This window comes from Desmodus rotundus, chromosome 3 (assembly GCF_022682495.2).
Source record: "Desmodus rotundus isolate HL8 chromosome 3, HLdesRot8A.1, whole genome shotgun sequence".
NCBI lineage: Eukaryota > Metazoa > Chordata > Mammalia > Chiroptera > Phyllostomidae > Desmodus > Desmodus rotundus.
Window position 1 is genome coordinate 115957372 of NC_071389.1, and position 21195 is coordinate 115978566.

Consider the following 21195-nt stretch of genomic DNA (forward strand, 5'->3'; position numbering starts at 1 on the left):
CAAGCAGCAGGAGAGGAGGGGCTGAGAAGCCCCTCGCTGATCTTGCTCTGTTCCTGCCCCTTAACCCACTTCTGTGAATGAGGACTGATATTTCTTAAGCCTAAGACACTTATAGGTCAAAGAGAAAGCCCTTGGGAGAATTCCTATGGATGGGAAGAGTGTCAAAGTGTCAAGCATGCATCCCTGCTCCAGAGGTGATATTCAAAATACTTAACATCTAATACGGCATGGTCCTCGTACTGGTTAGAACAGACACCCAGCTGCTCGTGACAGACAATCAGTGTGCTGGAGCCACTATGCAGTGACTGAATATCCAGCCTACCTGTTCCTAGTCATTTTATAGCTTATCCTTCTCACCCCCGGTCTGAAACATGGGAGCAGACTTTTGGGAAAAATCCTCATCAGGATTTGAGCACTTTTATGAGCCACTAGAGGGATGCAGAAAAGATCTCGTAGTCTGAGGCCCCTCTCATGCCAACTTAGCTCAAAGACCTAGGGGGAAAGGAACTACTGCTTTGGGACCTATAACTTTTTCCTCCTTTCCAGATCACCCCGTGCATCCAACCACCCAGCCTTCTTCCTACACTCCCACCATGTTCCATCAGGAACTGACACATGCCTCGGGGTCTGAGGGCATCCATTTCTGATGAACCCTGTTATAGAGAGAGATTACTCTGGACAATCTCCAGAAAAACAATTGACTTTGTCCCCTGCCTCCAAGCAGACCGGCACTTCAATTATTCCAGTCAAGATGGACCAATTTTTCTCTCCCTTCTATTTGATCCAGCACCTCAGCTCCTTCCAGTTTCTGTCCAAGGCTTGGCCATGGCCACTCTTGCTCCTGAGGTCTTACTGCCTGTTCAGCTCCACTCACCTTGATGTGGACTTTTCCTCCTCGCCCAACACATGTCCTTCCTGCTATTTGCCAGGCAGAGGAGGTGGCCACATGGCACCTCTCCCTTGGATTGCCAACGTCCATCTTCAGCTCACAGCCGTTCAGATCAGATCTATGTATAGACGGGCGCATCTGCACGTAGAGAGGTATGCCAAAGATGAAGGCATTGGCAGCAGATGAGGGATTGTCTTGCAGGCAGGGGCCCCCGAGAGTAACAGAGGGTGTCAGGTCATTTTGTAACTCTGCGGTTCACGTATGCCGAAAATATTTGCACTCTGATATGGCTCTCTCTGGTTTCAGATTTAGGAACGTTCCAATGGCTCAGGAATCTGAAGGCTCCAGGCAGACAACATTTATAGTCACTTGGGGAACCTCTGCTTTAAATACTCTCAAAGGGCAGGAGGCAAGAAGACACTGAACAGTAAGGAGGTGCTTCAGCTTGGCTGCTTGATTGTACAGGATTAACACTCTTCTCCTGTAGGGGGTTCGAGGGGGCAACCCCTGCACGTCGTGGAGCCCATTCTCCTGCATCCAGGCACCGGCGTGCATGTGAGATGAGGATGACTAAGAAGGAAGTGTGGGTATCAGATGAGAACTTGGGTGAGTTTCCTGGACGTAGCTGGAGAGGAATTATCATCTGGAGTCCAAAGCCTCTCTACTTCCTTCATGCCCTATTTTGCAGCCCCTCACCCCTTGCCAAAGAGGTTGCCATTATTAGGATCCTTGTCATCTGAGGTTAAAATAAGACCCGGTTCACAGTTAGGAAAAGTTATGGGCAGGCAGCCTGGCGCTCTTGTTCTCGGAGCCACGCAGCACTGGATCCTTCAGGCAGAAAGGCTCCCCACAGAACATCCAGTCCCTTCCGCTGCTCCCAGCAGCCTTCTGCAACCGCCTGAGAAACTGCTGTACCCCTTTCCTCCGAGAAGGGGTCCCTTCTCCCCCATCTGCCCTGACAATGCATCCCAGTGTCCCCAGAGTCCTCGTGGGCAGGAAGATTGGAGTGCCTGCTCATTTTCTTTCTGGTTTGCAGGTAAATCTTACTCCCGCTTACTCTGCCTCTCTGCTGCTCACCACCACACATGCAACCTATGCAGACAGGGACTTCTGAATGGAAAGATGATAGGAAAGAGGCAGAATGGGAATACACATCAGTCCTGAGGGTTTGATGAGTGACATTCTTGCAGGTAGGTGCCTGCAGCGATGATCTTGGAAGAAAGAAACCTGATGTTCTGAAACACCTTTGCTCTGACAGTACATACAAAGATGTATGGATGTACATCAACACACACACATTTGCACCCTGGCCTCTTCCTGTGCACAAGGTCACATTCCGTAAATGTCACCTGCACCTTCTTTCCTCAGGTGAGATCAGAGCATGGGCTCCAATGCCACTCTAGAATGCTGGCTGCAACCCCCTGCTTGGGTGGGTTACATGTCATGGGGTCTAGTGGCCAAGGGAACCAACTCAGGTCTCCCCAAGCACAAGAGAGACCTGACTCAGGAGTCATGGGGGGGGGGGAGTAAGGAGAATTGTTCACTTGTGCAAAATTCCAATAGAAAAAAATGTCATTTTCAACCTGTGAGCCTTCTTTCAGGGTCCTTATATCCTGGGAAGGAAGTGAGTGACAGTCATGATTGGGGACACCTTGCTGCCTCTCTTTACCCGTCCATGTTTGCTCAGTGCGATGTAGGTCCCTCGGTACAGGTCTGACTCATAGGCGTTGTAATTGTTGGGCAGGAGGGTTTCTCTGAACTTGCATTCCTCTTGGAAGCTGGGCTGTGAAAGAGTGGACAAACGGCAGAGGATCAATTATAAATGAGGCACAGCAGGCCCCTCTGCCAGGCGCCCTCCTCCTCCCCTTGGTAAGACCACCATGTGAGATGTAAGCCATCCTAGGTGAACAGAATTGGGAAAGGCTGGACCCAGAAGGGACATCAGAACTCTCACGTTCCTCTCTCACCTTCCCTCCTTTCCGAGGAGGAAAACAAGGCCCAGGGCCATAGGTGGGGTGCCTGTGTCACACGGCGTGAGTCTCCTCTCTTCCAGTTCAGGGCACTTTCTACTAAACACTTAGACGATAATTTATTCCACTCACAGAAGGACCAGAAGAGGATATAATGGGCTGTTTCCCAAGTCCACTGCAAGTGGTAGTCTAGTGGAGCAAGACTGAGAGAGAGAGAGTGTGGGGTTCTACTTAGTGGCTTTTCCACTTCCTAGGTCTGTGACCTTGAGCGGGCTCCTCCCCTCCTAGCCTCAGTTCCCTTTTCTGCAAACAATGAGGTGGCTAGTGGAGAGGTGAAGACGGATGATTTACTAGGTCCTTTCTGGTACTCTGTTGAATATGGTAACTCACTCTTCCCTCTTGTGTTTCCTCGGTGCCCTTCCTACCTCACGTCACAACTCTGCTATCCCTTAAAGAGGCATTTTGACTTCGAGCCCAGAAGATGCCCTGTGTCTCCTAGAACTTCATAGTTCTCCAGGGAAGTGCAGGAACAGAGATGGTGAGGAGCAGTGATTTATATAGGGGCAAAAACCTGGTTTCCTGTGTGAACGGTGGTGCCATGGGGTCTGGAGTCGGTGATAAATGGTTAATTTCATAGAGGACTGTGGGCAGACCACCTGTTCAGAAAATGAGCACTGGACCTCCTGCCACACATCATCAAGTTCATCCCCAGCAAATCACCCAAGCCCTCCTTTGTTACTAGAAGAGAGCCCTCTGCTGTCCAAGCCTGCCTGGCCCTTGTCCTGAGTGGGGCTGGAAGGATTTCTGTGCTTTTGGTAAGAAGGAGCTCCATGGAGTCTAGAAGAAGAGAGCAAGGTGGAAGCCAGGAGACCTGCGATCTAATCTTTAAAAAATGGAGAATAAAACAGAGAGAAAGAGGTGGAGTATAATTTCTGACTCCTTCCTGCTAACTGGGGCCAACAGCTATTAAGAAAAAACACACACAAAGGCTGACCTTCTCTAAAGGAACTGTACTTTAGAGAAGGTACAGCTTTCTGACCTGGCTGGCAGAGGGCGATGGAGGAGGGCCTCTTCCTGTATGAATGGAGAGGATGAACTTGCTCACCAGGGATCCCAGACTCCCTCAGCCCTCTGAGTTTTCCTCTCAGGTAGCATGTAAAACAGTGTGTGATCCCTATGGACAGGTTTTCTTTCCCAATAGACTCCAAGTTCCTTAAGACAAGAATTGTACCTTGTTGAGTACTGATGCTGAATGAATGGCAGCTTAATTAAAGGGACAGCACCAAAATGTACAGACACTTCACGTGGGTAGATGGCTGTTTTGATGCAGGGTGGGAGTGAGTGAGGGGGTGGCGTGATCTGTGGGAACACACGGGACACTCCCCTCCTGCCCTTCGCCCTTCCCCTCTCGTGCCCTTAGTTTACAAAGCACTTTCATGTTATGTTAACTCGCTTGAGACAAATGTGAAAGCCCTCACCTGCCACCATCAAATGGCTCCTTGATACCATCTAAGGAGTTTCCACATGCTCTGCTTTCTCTCCCTAGGGGTGCTCAATAAGTGTTTGTGGAATGAGTGAAGGGAGGAATATCCCAAAGGCAACGAAAATAAGCAAATCAAAGTAAGGAGCATATTTGAGCAATTATTTGATGGTTCACCTCTTACTAAGCTATGTGCACTTGGGCAGATTAACTTCCTAAGCCTCAGTTTCCTCATCTGTAAAGTGAGAGCAGTAAGAATAATTATGTCATAGAATTAGAGTAAGCATTAATTGAGATAATGCAAGAAAAGTCCTTGGTATAATGCCTTGGCACATAGTAAAATAAAAGATAATTGTTACTACTATAATTATGCTTTTCCCATGGAATCCTGAATTACTTTACATTACAAGTCCTAAAAGACTTTGCCTTACCCTGCATAACCATTCTTGAAAAACTTGCTGTGGGATAACTTAGCTTTTAAGCTGTGCTATTACTGCCAGGATCACTGACTGGCAGGCAGGGAGCCTGTGGAGCGGGCACAGAGCCAGGATAAGCGGAGGCTGAGGCTGGCTCCGGCACTGCCCTCCAGGCCTCTCTGGGCCGTGGCTTCTTTACCTGACCTGGGGCATGGAGTCAGTCACAGGATCTAAGCCTTGATGGGCAAAGCTCTGGAGCTATAGTGCTAGGAGGAAATAAACTAGAGACTAATTATAAAAGTTAAATATCAAAAGAAATAAAGCTACACTTTAAAAGTCTGGTACAGATCGCCCTGGCTGGTGTGGCTCAGTGAATTGAGCACCAGCCTGTGAACCAAAAGGTTGCTGGTTCAATTCCCAGTCTAGGGCACATACCTGGGTTGTGGGCCATGTCGGACCCCTAGTAGGGGGCGTGCGAGAGGCAAACCACACATTGATGTTTCTCTCCCTCTCTTCCTCTTTCCCTTCCCCTCTCTCTAAAAATAAATAAATAAAATATTTAAAAAGATAAAGTCTGGTGCAGATCAATGAACAAAATAGAAAGTCAAGTGAATCCAAATGTTCATGAATATAAAATAAAAATGGATCTGAACTGAATTTAAATAAAAGTGGATCTAAAGTAAAAGTGGCATTTCAGATAAGTGGTGAAAACATGGCGTTTGTAATAATAATAACAACAACAATAATAATAGATGTATGAGTTCATTATTTATATTAGAATAAATTCCAAAAGAAGCAAAGATTTGTTTGTAAAGGAGAGAACCTTAAAAACCCAGAAAAAAATTGTTTTAAAAGTCAAGAAAATCTTCCTCAGCAGGACACACACACACACAAAACTGAAAGCCACTAACACCTTGGGGCAGGATCTGGGAGCCCCTTGGCCGAGTGGCCTGACAGACAGACCGTTAGCGCTGGCTGTTTTGCCACTTCCTTCCTGTTTATACCAACGTGTTCTTCCTTGTGTCTCCCAGTCCTGGCTTTCCCCACTTCCCAGGTGGCTACAGAGAGTGAATTGAAGAGGGATGTTATCTGAGAAGAGGTATGATAGGTGGTGAGCTGTTTACAAATAGTTTGTTGACATTTATTTTGTAATGCCTGCAAGTTAAAAGTGATATAATAGATTTGTGTTCTGCATTAAAACAAAAAGTACTGTATTCACGTCTTTAATCAGTTAAATTACCTTTATCTGGCTTGCTCATTTACAATATTAAATGTATTCTGAGTTTCTAAAAGAAAAAACCTGAAAAATATTTTTAAAAATAAATAAAATTGACTTTTCCTGGAAAAAAAATTAAAAACCTTAAACAAAATAAAAATATCAATAACAAACTGGATAAAATATTTTCAATGCATTACATTTTGTAATATATTTTGCAATATATTGCAAAGAGGACATTTTGTTACTGTATTCAGAACCCTTAACTCACTGAAAAATGGATGTTAATGAACAGATAATTTATAGAAAAAGAAATACAAATAGCATTTAAACATAAGAAAATATGCCTAATAAGAGAAATGTAAATCACATAAAAATGTGAGGCCACATTTTTAACTGTCAGATTACAGAGAATGATATTTGAAAACATGCTTTCATTGGTGAGGGCATAGAGACTGGCATTCTCATTCAATGTCCATTGGTGTGTAAATTGTTACAAACTCTGTAAAGGGCAATTTGACACTATCAGAATAAAAAATGATTTGAGCTTTGATTACTACTCCTGCTTCTAGAAATTGGTTTTACTGGTACACTGCCAGCGTGCGCAGAAGTTACTGCAGCTTTATTTACAGTAGCGAAAGACTGAAAGCCACCTAAGTGGCCATCAGGAGGGAGTGGCTAACTCAGTGGTAGTAAATCCACACGGCGGAATACCAGAAGCCAGGAGGAAATGAGAAACCTCCTTGTGCACTGACTTGAAATGGTCTGAAAGATATATCGTTAAGTGAAGAAACAAGGTTCCTGTTTGTGTGATTAAAAAAAATGACCCTAGTGTGCGCACACACCCGGGGGCTCAGGCTCTCCCTGGAATGGCACCCAAGAATCTGGTAACAGCGACTGTCTCTGGGGAGGCAGTGGGTGGCTCTAGGACAACAGTGACAATGAGACCATTCCCATGGCGTATCCTTTTGCACTTGTTTTCCCCCAGACCGTGTGTATGTACCACCTAGTCATATAGGTAGCTCACTCAGAAAGGAAAAGGAACTCGGGATAGCAGATGGGCCAGGCGATGGAGGAAACGTTGGTATCAGCACCCGGTGGGCTCCTTCTCGTCCTGTCACTGCCCGTCGCCACCCACCACTTTCCCCTCTGTTCTAACTGTATGTGTCCCTGGTGAGTTAGCTGCCCAGTGATTTCTGGGAGAATTCATTTCCAGTCTGCATGGTGTTTAGGGGAGAGGTTTCATGTGTGGGTTGCAAGCTCGAGAGAGGGAATCATATCTTGGGGCAGAGGGTGGGGGAAGAGGAGTGGGATGGGGAGGAAATTGAGCCATTCTGGCAAGAAAGTCTGAGGGCATTCGCCCATGTCCTCCATTCTAGAATGTGTCCGATATAAGAATCCAGGTTTTCCTTATGTCTGGGTCTCCTGAAACATATTTGTTTAGACACGCATGGTGTCTAAACCACGATGGTGGTTTATACATTGTATACACTGCTCATCAGATTTTCATTATTCAAATCCTCCTCCCTTTTAAAAAAAGTGTCTTAGTTTTTTTATTCGGTCCCTTTTACCTAGCTTAGATTGTATTCTCAACCTTCCCCCAAATTCTGTACAAATCCAAAGTGAAAAAGGGGAAATAGATGAGGAAGCTGTAAGGCAAGGATGGGGAGAATAACCCTCTCTTCCTTTCCCTTGCCTGCTCCTTTCAGCGTCCCCTCACCCCTGCCACCGCCCCCTCCCGCCCTGGGCCTGCCACATGCTCATACTCGGGGTTCAGGTGGCTACAGGCCTGTGGCAGGACGCCAAGATAACCTCCCTGGACTCTTTGATGCAGCTGATGCTTCAAGCTAGTGGGATTTTCCTGCTGCCCAGATTGATGCTGAAGCTGGCATCGTGACCCAGCCCCTTAAGTGATCCTCACCATATCCCTGAGCTCTGCGTTCTCATGGCTCAGGAATGTTGGCTCCTTAGCTCTGGTGAGGAAAGCACTAGAGCCAAGTAAACGCTGTGATAATAAAAGCAGCTACCACGTATTATTACTTGAACAAAAGAAAATAATTCCACCGGATCACATTTCCTGGGCCTGCTGGGCCCCAAGCCTCAGCGTGGCAATGTCTTGCATTCCATATAGGTCTGAAGCATCTAGCCCTCACTACGGAGAAGGCCATTTACAGAGGGGTAGATGTATGGGTGTTTCAGCAGGAATTACCTCTGGCAGAAATGCCCCTTCAAGTCTGGGGTGGACCAGACAGCCATCTCGTACCTTTAGGCAGAGCTAAGCCACCCGGACTGATGGCGGCGTGTTCTTGTCTTTAGTTTTTCCTCCTGCTGCTGCCTTTGGCCACCTGTCCCTATTACTCCTGGTCACGTGTGCGTATGGAGGTGGGCAGTGAGAAAAAAAAAAAAAGAGAGAGAGAAAACCCCCGTCCTAAGCTTTCTTCCTGAAGCCGCCGACCGCTTCTTTTCCGGTCCTTCGTGGAAAGGAAGACATAACACCTCCCAGCCCTGACGAGGTCTGTATTCGCTAACCCTCCTTTCTAATGCACAACTGCATCGACAACTTAGAAGTGTTTGAAATGGTTTCACCAGGCATATCATCCTCATTCCCGGTGGCTCTCCGTAGCAGGCAGAACCCTGCGGGAGACTTGTCTGCAGGGCTCTCCAGGCCCTTCGCTGCGGCTCATGGGCTGAGGCTTAGGGGTCCTTTGCCCGGTCCCCTTGGGAATGCTATTCTCGGCCAGAGGAAAGAAGCAAACTGCGCACTGACTGAGGGAAAGGCTTAGTCTTCCCCTCCCCCAGGTAACCCTCAAAGGCCTCTTTATATACATTGTCATACTACTATGGCTATAAAGATGTAGACACAGTTATAATTAGTAAAACTAAAATCACTTAAAAACAGAACTGAATTTTTAGTACCTTTTTGTCACCATGTATTGTGGATGAAGAAGGAGCCACATACTGAACCCAGCAAGCTCAGCGGAGGCCTGCATGGTGAGCCTTACAAACTCAGAGACGGAACATAACCACACAGGACGTCTGAACATAAAAATTCCTAACTGAAAGTGAGTGTGGTGGGTAGTCACATCCGAGGCCTGTGGCTTCCTTGACAAAGGTCAATCTTTACCTTAAGTGAGCCCGTCTTATTGGTCTATTATCTTTTTGCATCTAGATTACGTGCCTTTGGAATGTCAGCGTAACCCCCTTTTCCAGACCCCCCAGGTCACACCCACCACACCAGAGCATGAGACCACAGAACCCCTCACTGTCATCTTGTTCCCCGAATACCACCTCTGTGAGCTGTAAGTGGTAACTGCCCTGGACCTACCAATGGAAAAGAAGTATGTGTCTCTGTTTCACTTTTTATGCAGCCCAGAGATTTCCTTGCCTTGCTATCTCCCACCCTCTTAATCTACCACCTGTGGATTTCGTGTAACCCCCACGTCTCCTCCTTTGATTCTAATGTATAAAATAAGCTGCGAAACTCCAATTTTCCAGAGCTTTTTCTCAATTCATTAAGATTTTGCTTCCCAGCAATTGTTCTCAGTTTGGATCAAATAAACTCTTACAAGACCTTTTCTTAAGCTGGACATTTTTTTGTCAAAAGCATTTTTTTCAGCCAAAGGATTCTAACAAACTACTGTAAGGTGGAGATCCTTGATTTTTTTTTTTAATTTTAAAAACAAGATTGGAATTCACTGATTTCTGCCTTATTTGAACATGGGTCCCAGTCTGGACACCAAGTGCCTTCTGCTGTGAACCTCACCTGCCTTACCTGCCGGGCCCTGAGGCAGGTCTGTACACAGCCAATAGTGCCCAGTACAGGGTAGCTATTCATACTGTCTGAGGAGGGTGAGGCGCTGTACCCGCTTTCCCAGAGGTGAGACGTGGGAGGCCACGTTTCTGCAGGTGGGCTTTCTTGGCACTTTTTCTCCCACCAGGGGCCATCCGCTGTCCCCTGTCCAGCATGGTTCCCCTCCCGCCATGAGAAGTCCCGTTTAGCAGCAGTAGCAGCTGAGCCAAAGCAGGATGAGGCAGCTCTGAGGGCTTAAAGGCAAATAGTGTGAATGAAATCATCACCCAGCAGGAGTCTTCCTGGCTCCGGGGATCAGTTGGCAATTGTTTTTTTAGACTGTGATAACAAAGGGCCCCACAAGGCCGTTGCCAGGAGGGGTTGATCATCTGGTGCCCGGCCACACAAAGCATCAGATGCCCAGGCTTAGGGCTCAGCTCCGCGACTCCCCTGTCCAGTTCACTCCCTCCTGCTCCTGGGCTCCAGGGAGGAGACTCTCCCCCCTTGGAGAAGGTGCTCCTGAGCCAAATGCTCCTGGGGTGTGCGGGGGGAGCCGGGTGGGAAGAGTGGGTGGTCTTCTCTCAGGAAAGCCCTCCTCCTTCCTACACTCTGTTCATTTAGGGAGCCCTGCTCGGTCCCTTTGAAGCCATATGTCTGGGCGTGAGGGCAAGGGTATCTCCTCCCTTAGGGGTCCCCCCACACTTCAAAGAGTAACCTGCCCTAGGTTACTTGAGTGCCTTCCCCTTTGCAGCACAGCCTCTGATGGTTACATCTCATGTTCCCAGCCTCCCCTGGCTTCTACCAGGACCACGGACTTAAAATGGGATAACTATACTCTATATTTGTGCCCTTTCCTTGCCTCGTAGGTAAATTCCTTTCTGGGTAAGGAGAAATACTGAATAGCTTATTAATAAAGATGGCAAGGATAAGGGTGGCTGTAATGAATGCTTCCATTCAGGAGATTTACCTGCCAAAGAGCCCTGCATACATTCCCATAGCTAACACCCCCAGTTGCCGGCTGTCCAGCAAGGGAACCCAGGCATCATGTAGGCTGGCAAGAGGGGCTCTTAGGGATGACTCACTCTGCAGAGGGGGCACCAATTCCAGTAAAACCTAGGTGAGTCCTAGTTGCCTCCTGTCCTCTCTGTCACCTTTGCAGAGAGTTGTAGATGGTGTCTGAGAATTCCATGCTGTGTCTCATCCCCAAGCCCTCCAGCTCTCAGGGCTGGGTTAACCCTTGGGCAGGGCAGAGGCCGTGGAGCCTGGTGGTCCCCAAGCTGATTTCCAGCCCCCCCAGCCCCCCCCCCCGCATAGCCCTCTGGATAAGTATCTCTGAGGGAGGTCCCTGGAAATCTCTACTTTTAACAAGTTACCATGGTGATGTGAATGCAAATATTCTCCCTCCTGCTGTCTCATCTCTAGGAAAGAAGGGTGCAGAGCCTCACAGCAGGGTGCCTCGCCCTCCTCAGACAATATGAATAGCTACCTCATACTGAGCACTTACTATTTGCAGAGTGCCCTGCAGACTGTTTTCCGAGGATTATCTCCCAACACCCCTGGGAGGCACATTTGACCTTCGTCTTCACTTCACAGTGGAGAGGCCAGGTCTCCAAGCTCTTGTGTCAGTCATGGCTGTGTGTGGACCTGCCTCAGGATCCTGCAGGTAATGCACCCAAGGCCTGCAGCAGAAGTGTACTTGGTGTAGAGACTGAGACCCGCCTCCTGCCCCACAGACCCTCCATTACTGTCTTATTTCAGAGACCCACTGAATTCTATCCATGCCCTGTCTTCATGTAAATCAGCTCAGACTGAGAGGCGTTAGTGTTCAAGTTCAAGGGCAGAGGCCGCCTAGGCACCCCATTCAGGTATTTAACAGACCTCCTGTGTTGGGATAGTCTCCCTGGAAGCTGGCACTGATCCCAGATCTCTCTGTTCACTTCCTGACTCAGTCTGTCTCCAAGGAGAGGTAGAGCAGCCCTCCACACCCTTCCCATAAATAACTCTGGTATTCCTTGCTGATTGCCTAGAGGTCTTCCTTTTTAGCCTTTTTATTTCTGTCAAAAGAACTCTCAGTTTTTTCAACATCATAGGGATGCTTTCCCAGGCTGTATTTTGGAATCGGCCAAACTGTGGGATGAGGGGGCCAGAGGGTGCAGAGGTTTTGGTCAATGTGCTCAGAAGTCCATGAGGTAAACCTTGCAGGAGTGATCTGTGACAGGGAGGAGGTGATAAAGGGAGGAGGTGATAAAGGGAGGAGGCTTCTCCAGCCTCCAGCGTCAGGGATTAGAAGACAAACCCTTGCCTCCATTTCTCCTCCTCCTGCTGCTCTTGGGCCTCTCAGAGGGTGAGTGGTGGAGAACAGCACAGGACAGGTTTGCTTCGTGGGCCTCTCCAGCCCAGGGAATCAAACCTACCACAGCCTGGATGACAGCTGCCTGCCAGAATGCAGGTTTTCCTCAGACCCAACAGCCCTCTGAGCTATGGTTCCTGATTAATTACAAAAGCCTGGCTGGTAGGATCAGGGAAAACAGTCCAATGCAGAGGCCCGTGTACTGTGAAGCTTAGGAAGCCAGAGCTCCAAGGCCCTGCATCTATCTGTACTGGCTCCTTCCATAGCCCCTTCTTTTCCAATTCCAGATAAATTTTCATTCCTATACTCAAGATCTTGTATTATCTTCTTCAGTCGTGTAAGCTGTAGGCCTTGTACAACCTGGAGCTCCCCCAGCCTGATGAACTCACCGTTGTGTACAATCTTCCTTTACTGTTCATGGCAATGAAGAGGGCGCTTTTCACTCCAAAGAGGCTCACCACACCTCGCTCCACTGTGGAAATCTCCAGCAGGCCTGACAAGGAAATGCGGGCCGCGTTACCCAAGGCTCCTGCAGATCCAGTGAGCCATCCACCTAAAGGTGACCCTGCAAGGCAGCTAACCCATCCCCCTTCTCCTAGAAAGTCAGACCCTCCAACTCCTCCATCACTGATCTCTCTAACTGTGGGAAATCTAGCAGCTGCACTCAGCAGGTCCTGCCACTAGACTGTCAGTAATCCAGTTCTGCGAGAGAATGCTCTGACATCAGAGTTAGGGATCACTGTGGCCACTTAGGAATCGATTTAAGATTAGCTTTGAATCTGGGCTTTCACTGACTTGATTACTTGAGTTGGGTAAAAAAAAAAAAAAAAAAGAATTCTGATTAGTTTTGTTGAAAATGTGTACTCCACTGTTTCAGCAAATCTCAGCCCATTTAATCTTGCAAATACATCAGCAGAGGATGATGGTTTGCCTGGATCCTGCAGCCCCCACCAATCCCCTCGGACAGGAGAGCCTATCTATGCAGCAACCCATCACCTTGTAGGACACAGACCTGGGGACACAGGGGGCAGGCTGAAATAAAAAGAAGGGTGTGCTTCAGCTGGAAATTGTGCAAACCACTTGTCTTTTCTTCTCAAAGGGAAAGCTAAATAAAAATAAGCTTATATCTAATTTGGTCCAAGTATCCTAACTCGTTCTCCCCATCCTTGCCTTACAGCTTCCCAGGCTGATGGTCCCCAGTGGTCTTATGTGGCCACAGATGGCCCCATAATGCTGAAGTAATGAGTGCCACAGGGCCTCCATGGGGTGATGGTAAAGTACACCGGGATGCTTGGGCCTCGGCCTATTGAGACTGCACCTAGGCAGGGTCAAAGTGAGTTTGGGAGAGGTGGCTCTGTTATGAGCATCCCAGTGGAGAAAAGCATTTCTCTCCTCTTTATAACAGGACCCCACACATCAGAGCAAGGCCATTTCATCTTTTAACCCTGCTTGAGCTCAAGCCCCCAGCTTCCCGACTGGCTGCAACTGGCACTCACTGTAGGGGTTCTCCTCGTGGGTCCCGCTGATCCGGCCGTCGGGGGCCACCTGGAGGTGAAAGCCGATGCCCACGTTGCAGTAGAGCCTCCGCTGCCGCTTGATCCCCACCAAATAGCCACTTTCCCAATTCACCCCGGCAATCTCTCCAGCTAGCCCAGCTCGGGACCTGGACAGCAGGGTGCCCCAGCCCCTTGAGTCCAGTAGCGTGCTGTTGGCGCGGGTGCCCGCAGGTGAGGGCACCACCATGCCCACTAGGACGCCCAGGAAGATGAGAGCCTGCAGCGTGCCCTGAAGACGTCCTGCTCCCCGGGACATAGTGATGAACAGCTTCTGTCCCAGGGCCATCCACCTTGCCTCTCAGGCACGTGGTCAGAATTAATGGCCCTAAAAATACCGCCCTTCTTGTTTTTCTCCCCTCGGCATGGCGGCAGGGGCTTATTTTTGGAAGGCAGATGAAGGCTGCTGACATAAAACCAAAGCCTGCCTCGGGCACTCGGGTCGAGAGCAGAGGGACCCAGGCTGAGCCATGGCTGGTAGGGACCATGGCTTGGGGACGTTGTCCAGTTCGCCCGCTGACTCTGTCCCGAGTTGATTATATTTGATTTGACCTATCTTTATAGTTCAGCAGCCCGGCCCTCCCCTGCACCCATCATCACCCTGACGTCAGCTGGCCCAGCTCACTTACTCAGGGCTGTAACATTAACCTGCTCCTGAGCTGGCTGCCTCCCCAGACCCCCATCACCCTCCCCACGCCCAGGGATTCTGGGAGCCACTGTCATTCCAACTATGAGGCAGGAATGAAGTGAGCAGGGAGCATCTCTGAGGGAGGGAGGAATTGGCTGGGGGCCCAGAGAAAGAGGGAGGTGAGAGGCTGCCCAGGACCCAAATTGGGCAGAAGTTCTTGGCCTGGTAGCACTGGCTTCCTTATTTAGAGGGCAAAGGGTAAAGACAGGGACAGGGGAAGGCTAGGTGGCAGGTGACGACCAGAGCCTATGAGTTACCCCAGAGACCTTTTCATGGAAAGAGCTCATGGTTGATGGCAAGAGAGGCTCAGAGGACACTGAAAGTCTGGACCCTTTTACAGGAGAGGACAGAGATTGAGCAGTGGAGGATGGGGCTAGCCAAGGAGCAGTAGAGTGATAGAGGGAGGGAGGCTAGGATCTGGCTTCTGCTCACTGTCCTGGCCGTGGCATTCACCCAGCCAATGGAGTGGAAGTTGTCTCTGGCCCTTGGCATAGCCCACTGGCCATTTTCCTACCTGAGCTCATCCTTGGCATCTGGTTGATATTATTTCTATTTTACAGACAAGAAAGTTCAAGTGTAGAATGCTTAAATGACTTGTCTGAGCTACTATAGCTAATAAGTGGCAAACCCAGAACGTGAAGTTGGCCTGAGTCGAAAGCCTATGGTTTTAAGCTCTGTGATTGTCTGTAGTAGAAACTGGATTTCCCAGCTGGCCCCCAGAAACTGCTGAGCTCTTTACATGCCAAGAGTACATCATGGGATGATTTCAATAGCACAAAATGATTCGTCCGTGTACACAGGCTGGAGGCTGCAGGCAGCTTGGAGAGAGCTCCTAGGATAAGTCCCACTGCTCAGGGACTCCTCTGAGACACCACTCCCTCCTTGCTGATTCCAAGTCTTCTGCTCTGGCTTGGGTCTCAGCCTTCAGTCTGTGGCTTCTACCTGCCTTCTACCTCTCTGCCTAGTGCATTTACAGTGATGCTTTGGTTAGAATTCTTGTCAAGCCACACATTTCAGTTTTGCCCTTGGTATGTTCTCTCAGATTCCTTGGAGCCCAGACATCTTCTGCCATTACTTTCAGCTGATAGACTGAGTGGAGAGCAGGGATGGATACATGTGCCCCTGCTTAGTGTCATTCTCACTGTTGGGACCCCCAGCTTCTGTCCATCTTTCCCCTCTCTGTCACAGTCATTGCCTTATTCCAGCCTTCTCATCACCAGCATCACTATTTTCTTCCACAAGGAAAGATTGGCACCTTGTGGGCACAAATTGAGCCTATTATGCAGGCCTTTGTTGGGAAAATGGTAAATAAATGAATAAATAAATAAACAGAAAGCAAGCAAGCATTTCTAATGTAGAGTAGGAGAGTTGTGAATATGCAAATACAAAATTGTCAAAAAAACCCCCAACCCTTCATTTTAAATCCCCAGCTTGATTTCATATATTTAAGTTTGCATGATGTAAGAGCAGTGGAGACACTCTATCAATGATGTTTACTTTGGACTCTTGTGTTAATCATGCTTGCTGGGCTGACCTAGGGAAGAGGCACCCCAGAAACATGGTGGATGGTCAGGGGAAGTTAGTCTGAAACCAATGTTGGCCTTGCATTGGATGATGAGAGAGGCGCTTGTCAAGCAGAGGTCAGAATCTCTGGAATTCTTCTTGGAACCCATCCATGTTGGGGCCTCCTTAGAGGGGAGATTACACTATAACAAAGTCCATGCTATACATTAATAGAAATGTTAAATCTTTTTAGATTCACTTCAGCCTTTCTTTTTGGCATGTTGGGCAGTGGGAAGGATGGTAAGTCTTAAAGTCAACAAGTCCTTCAATTTTTTCTTTGTCAATTTTTTTTTTCTATTCGGGTCCTTTGGATTTCATTCAGTCTGAAATAAAATGAAGACATGAACAGAAAACATGTTCTGGTTAATGGCAGCTGATTCCTCTCTATGCAGGGATTGGTTGGTGTCATAAAGCAATGTGCTTTGAAATGGGGGACACCTGGATTTGAACTTTAACTCTGCCACTTATTAGTTGTGTGACCTTGGGAAAGTATTGAACCTCTTCGAGCCTCATTTTTTTCATCTGCAAAATGAAATCATTACTTCATAGGCTTGTTGTAGGGATTGGCAGTATATATGCAAAGGTCCTGGTGCAAAGCCCAATGGAGCTCTTGCCCTGTCTTTTCTCTGAAACATGTCGAAATTCTCTCACCCAGTTAAAGGAGGACAAACCCAAAGTGAGAAGGACCCTCTGTCATCTCAAGGGGTGAGAGAGATACATGAGCTTCTACTTCTTAACTGCCAGCCACCAGAGCATATGTGGTGATGGCTGTTAACATATGTAGAAGCAGGCAGCCCAGATTCCTAAAATATTCTGAAAACCAGTAATAGCCTTGGTATCGTCCCCTGTTAAATATAAAACTTAAGTAATTCATTCTATTAAAAAGCTTGGGTCTTATTTTTGTCAGGTGATGTGATGAGGCCTTGTTCTAAATGCTGCCCCTGTGCCTGTCTCTATAGCAACTCCACTGTGCTCATATATCCATATATTTTTCCTGAAGGCTAATTAAGTTGACAACTGCTAGGGCTTCTTGGTTTACCAGATTTGCACTTGACCCTTCTCTTGGGGCTTAGGGACCCCTATGGATGTGAAGTGATAAAGAAAAGAGTAACAGGTGGAGGAGGCCTCTCTGTGGACCCCTCTTTCAAATAGTTGCCCAGCAGCCTTTGCACTTGTCAGTCACTTTCTCAGGATGAGCCAAGAGTTAGTGGTGTTGGGTGGGAAAAATGATAATGTTTGTCTCCTTTCATGACAGGGTCCTTGTTCACGAGTGGGGTGCCATTCCATCCAGGTTGGTCAGATTCTCCCTGTACAGAACCACCTGTGTCCCAGCCAGGCAGGCTGCCTTCTCTGACTCCTGTTTGTTACACAACAAAGGTCAAACATCCCCAGAGTGACCATAAGGGAGAGCACGTCAAGCTCATGTAGATTGTGAAAAGCTGTGTTTACTTGTAATTTTCACATTTTATTTTGAAGAAAATTTGCCTTTTTTTCTATAGATAATTAAGTAAAGTACAGAAAATTATAAGGTAGAGAATAAAACAGCTTTCGTGTTTAGTGTCTTTCTTTCATCTAGATTTTTCTTTGTGTTCTCCTGGCACAGGGGCTTGGCTGCCCCCCTTGGTCTCTCTACCCCTCTTGCTTAGACAGACACCTGTGCATCTACACAGGTGGTTAGTGGTGGAGTTTGCTCAGAGGGCTTGATAGGTAGGAGATGGGAGTGTGCAGAGGAGCAGGACTAGGAAGAACCTCTGCTCTAGAGCTGAGCAAAGAGGGGCATTTAGGGCTCACAAAACTCTGTATAAGTGGAAAGATTTTGAAGAAAAAGATTCTCCTAGAACAAAGGTCTCCAAGGAGGAGTCAGGTATTATCTTGCTAACTGGTAATTCAGAAAATCCAAATTTCCCTAGTGTTTGCCTTTACCAGCTCATGAGGAATTCACCCCACCCTAAATTACCCCCAAGTTATTTCTGGAGTTCCAGAGCATGTCTCACGTGTGTTGGCGAACAAGTGACTGGTCCTGCTGGGACCACTGCAGTGAATCTGCACGACCAGCCCATCCCACCAGCCCTACCGCCTCGTGGGCAAGCTGATGTGTGCAGAAGTCCTCCCTATCCGCAGTTTCACTTTGGTGGTTTCAGGTAATCTTTGGTCAACTGTGGTCCAAAAATATTAAATGAAAAGCTGTAGAAATAGTTCATAAGTTTTAAATTGCCATTCTGAATAGTGTGGTGAAATCTCACGCCATTCCACACCATCCTGCCTGGGGTGTGAATCACCTCTTTGTTCAGGGAATCTACACTGTAGATGCTCCTCACCCCTTAGTCACTCAGTAGCCATTTCAGCGATCAGATTGACTGTCGTGGCATCATAGCGCTTGTGCTCACGTAAACTTTATTTTACTTAATTATAGCCTGAAATTGCAAGAGTGGTAATGCTGGCCAAAGAGAAGCTGTAAAGTGACTCCTTTAAGTGAATAGGTAAAAGTTCTCAATTTAATAAAGAAAGAAAAAACTTTATGCTGAGGTTGCTAAGACCTACAGGAAACACAAATCTTCAGTCTGTGAAATTGTGAAGGAGGAAAAAGAAATTTGTGCTAGTTTTGCTGTCATAACTCAGACTACAAAAGTCACCACCTCAGTGCATGACAAGTGCTTAGTAGGGTGGAAAAAGCATAAAATTTGTGGGTGGAAGACATGAACAGAAAACGTGTTCTGATTAATGGCAGCTGATTGCACCAGAAAGCGCTGAGTGAGCCTACACAAGACTTCAGCAAGGGCTCCCCTGAAGCAAGAACACCAAGTCATTTACTGCAAGAAGGGATGGTTACACACTCAGGAATAGGTTTGGACTGAAAAAATGTGAAAATTACTGAGAGGCTGCAACTGCAGATGAAAAATTGCTGCCATATTTCTGGCAGAGTTGAAGTGAATTAGGGTTCAGTACTATCTGGGGTTTCAGGCATCCACTGGGGTGTTGGTACATATCCCCCATGGATAAGAGGGAACTACTCCATTACATTTCTCATGATAGCTCAGGACCTGAAGACCTCGAGGAGCCAAAGCTGCCTTATGTCTGTTTCAAAGCAAGGATGAATATTTTAGTCCCCTTCCTCACAGTGATGCTCGTTAAAGGAATGTCTGACCAGTTACTTCTTGTGCCCTGGTGATTTTACTCACTTGCATTTTATTTCAGACTTTGCCTGCAGAGGACTAAATCTTTGTTACTGGTCAAAGCCATCAGATTGGATTCCCTTTTCCTTCAAGATGGATTCTTTTGAAGGAGGTCCTTGAAGCACTTTCAGGCAAACAGACTTCCACTTGGGCCAGCCCATCAGTTGTCTAGTTATGTCTGACTCCCAGCATGAGCTCAGTCTGCAGACCCTGCAGCATTCCCAGCAGTCTTTCCACTGGGCAGGAAGGCCGGTGCTGGACAATCACTATGGCCTGGGCTTGGGAAGATTTGCAGAGTCTGCTGGGAGGAGGCCATATTCTCCTCCCCACCCCAGAAATCATCTTCTTGGCTTGAAATTCTTTGTGATCTATTCCTTCAGTCCAACCCCCTATCTTGCTGTCTCAGTGTGATTTCCTGTCTCCCAGCTCTGCCTTCTCTCTGTGTCTCACTCACGCTCTCTTCTCCCCACTCTCTCCTGTTTCTCCCCTTACTGTCTCCAGCCATCTAGACAAGCCTAGAGGGTTAGCTGGCTGCCAAGGAGGCAGCACCTCAGGGTTGGCTGACCACCACGGCCACACATCTGAGCTGAATTTGCAAAGGGGCAGAGGAATCAGATAACCTTCTGGAGTCTCAGAACATAAGAGACGTTGGCTCTGCTCAGAGTTTTGCAGTTTCTCAGATTTGCCTTTCATGATCATCATCTAATAATACCTACTGCGTGCTGAGGCAGTCACGCACCCTGCCAGCCACGATGCAGAGTTATGTAAAAGACTCAGCCCTAATGGCAGGCTCCCCAGTGTGGCATGACAGGCCCTCTGTGTCCTGACCTCTGCTGGCCTCTCCAGCTCCATCCCCTGCCTCTCCCTCTCTGGGAATTTTTGCTGCTGCGACCTCGCATGGTCAGTCCTTCTCAGGCGAACACTGTGCTGCTTCTGCCTTCCTGTCTTTGCTTTAACTGTCCTCTCTTTGCCGAGTGAATTGATTCCCATCTTTGAAGACTCAGCTTAAATGTCACCTCCGGAAGCAATCTCTGTCAACCTTCCACCTGTCTCTAGGCTGGATCTGGTGTCCCTGTCTCTCCTCCTCGCCTTACCTCATTAATGTGTTGCATGTGTGGCAATCACTACCCTTATCGGGTCATAATACTCTGATTAGGTTATAACTCTGATAGGAAAATCCTTGAGGCAGCAATGGTGTCTCATTCATTTCTGTGTATTCAAAATCAGGCACAGTGCCTGTCACAAAATAAGGTTTATGGAATAAACCTTAAATGTTGAATTAAAGGCTTTGAATGTGTGGATTTCAATAGATGAGTGATTGTCAAACAAGGGCCAAATCCTCTATTAAGAGGTGATCAGAATTTTGGTGGGGTTGGAGGATATTAGTTTCGAAAAAAACCCACTTTCAGTATTATAATTTGCATTTTGTCATTAAAACATAGATTGGCGACTTTTGTTTTCACCATGTTGGAGAGACTTGTACTAGATTTGTACTCCTAGAACAGACAACAAAACTGGACAAATATATAAAGTAACTGTTTTTAGATATTGGGTAACAGATAGGACTATGATCTCTGAAAGGCAGGAAACAAATGCAACGGACCCTATGATCACATTTTCTTTCTTCCTGGATGCACCTTCCAGAACACAGAGCAGGAAAACAGACCCAGGGAGCCCAGAGGTCACAGTGAGTTAAGGATATGGAGGTCAAAGTGTGGGGAGGCAAGGCAGCCAGAATTGGCAGGGTAGAGCACCAGAGAAGAGGGAACATGTAAAGGAAGAGCTCCAAAGATCTGTTTATGTTTGTCCTTAAGTCTGTTTTTGAATATTAAGCCACCCCGATACAGGGTGAAACTCCATGAGGCTAGGAAAAATGTTACCAGGGATCTGTAAGTTGAACAATTCCCAGAACTCACACAGGGTAGTTTGTGGCAAGACTGGTCAGAGTGGAGGGAACTAGATTTTCTCAATACAAGACAATTAGTAGAGACCCCAGAAGAGTTACTCGTTACTAATAGCAATACAGAAGCTCCAGAGTAAAGCTCCAGCCCCTCTCCCCTACAATTTTAAGACTTCCACTTCTGGCTAAGGTGTAATAACAGGAACT

General features: G+C 47.5%; 1 protein-coding gene across 1 annotated transcript; it reads right to left on the reverse strand.

Moving 5' to 3' along the window:
• Positions 1-2422: 2422 nt before the first annotated feature.
• FGF6 (fibroblast growth factor 6) lies at positions 2423-14198 on the reverse strand. Its single transcript, XM_024558014.3, has 3 exons — positions 13608-14198; positions 12501-12604; positions 2423-2672 (listed from the first exon to the last, which is right to left on the reverse strand). The coding sequence occupies exons 1-3, from the start codon at positions 13951-13953 to the stop codon at positions 2496-2498; spliced, it is 627 nt and encodes a 208-aa protein (XP_024413782.1). The 5' UTR covers positions 13954-14198; the 3' UTR covers positions 2423-2495.
• Between the last annotated feature and the right edge of the window lie 6997 nt (positions 14199-21195).

Bases quoted from the DNA above. Each gene is read 5' to 3' on its own strand.
- FGF6 (XM_024558014.3), bottom strand. From the start codon at position 13,953: ATGGCCCTGGGACAGAAGCTGTTCATCACTATGTCCCGGGGAGCAGGA. The intron at 12,605-13,607 runs GTGAGTGCCAGT...TTTCCTTGTCAG, and splicing joins CCACGAGGAGAACCCCTACA to GCCTGCTGGAGATTTCCACA. The intron at 2,673-12,500 runs GTGAGTTCATCA...ACTCTTTCACAG, and splicing joins AAGGAAGATTGTACACAACG to CCCAGCTTCCAAGAGGAATG.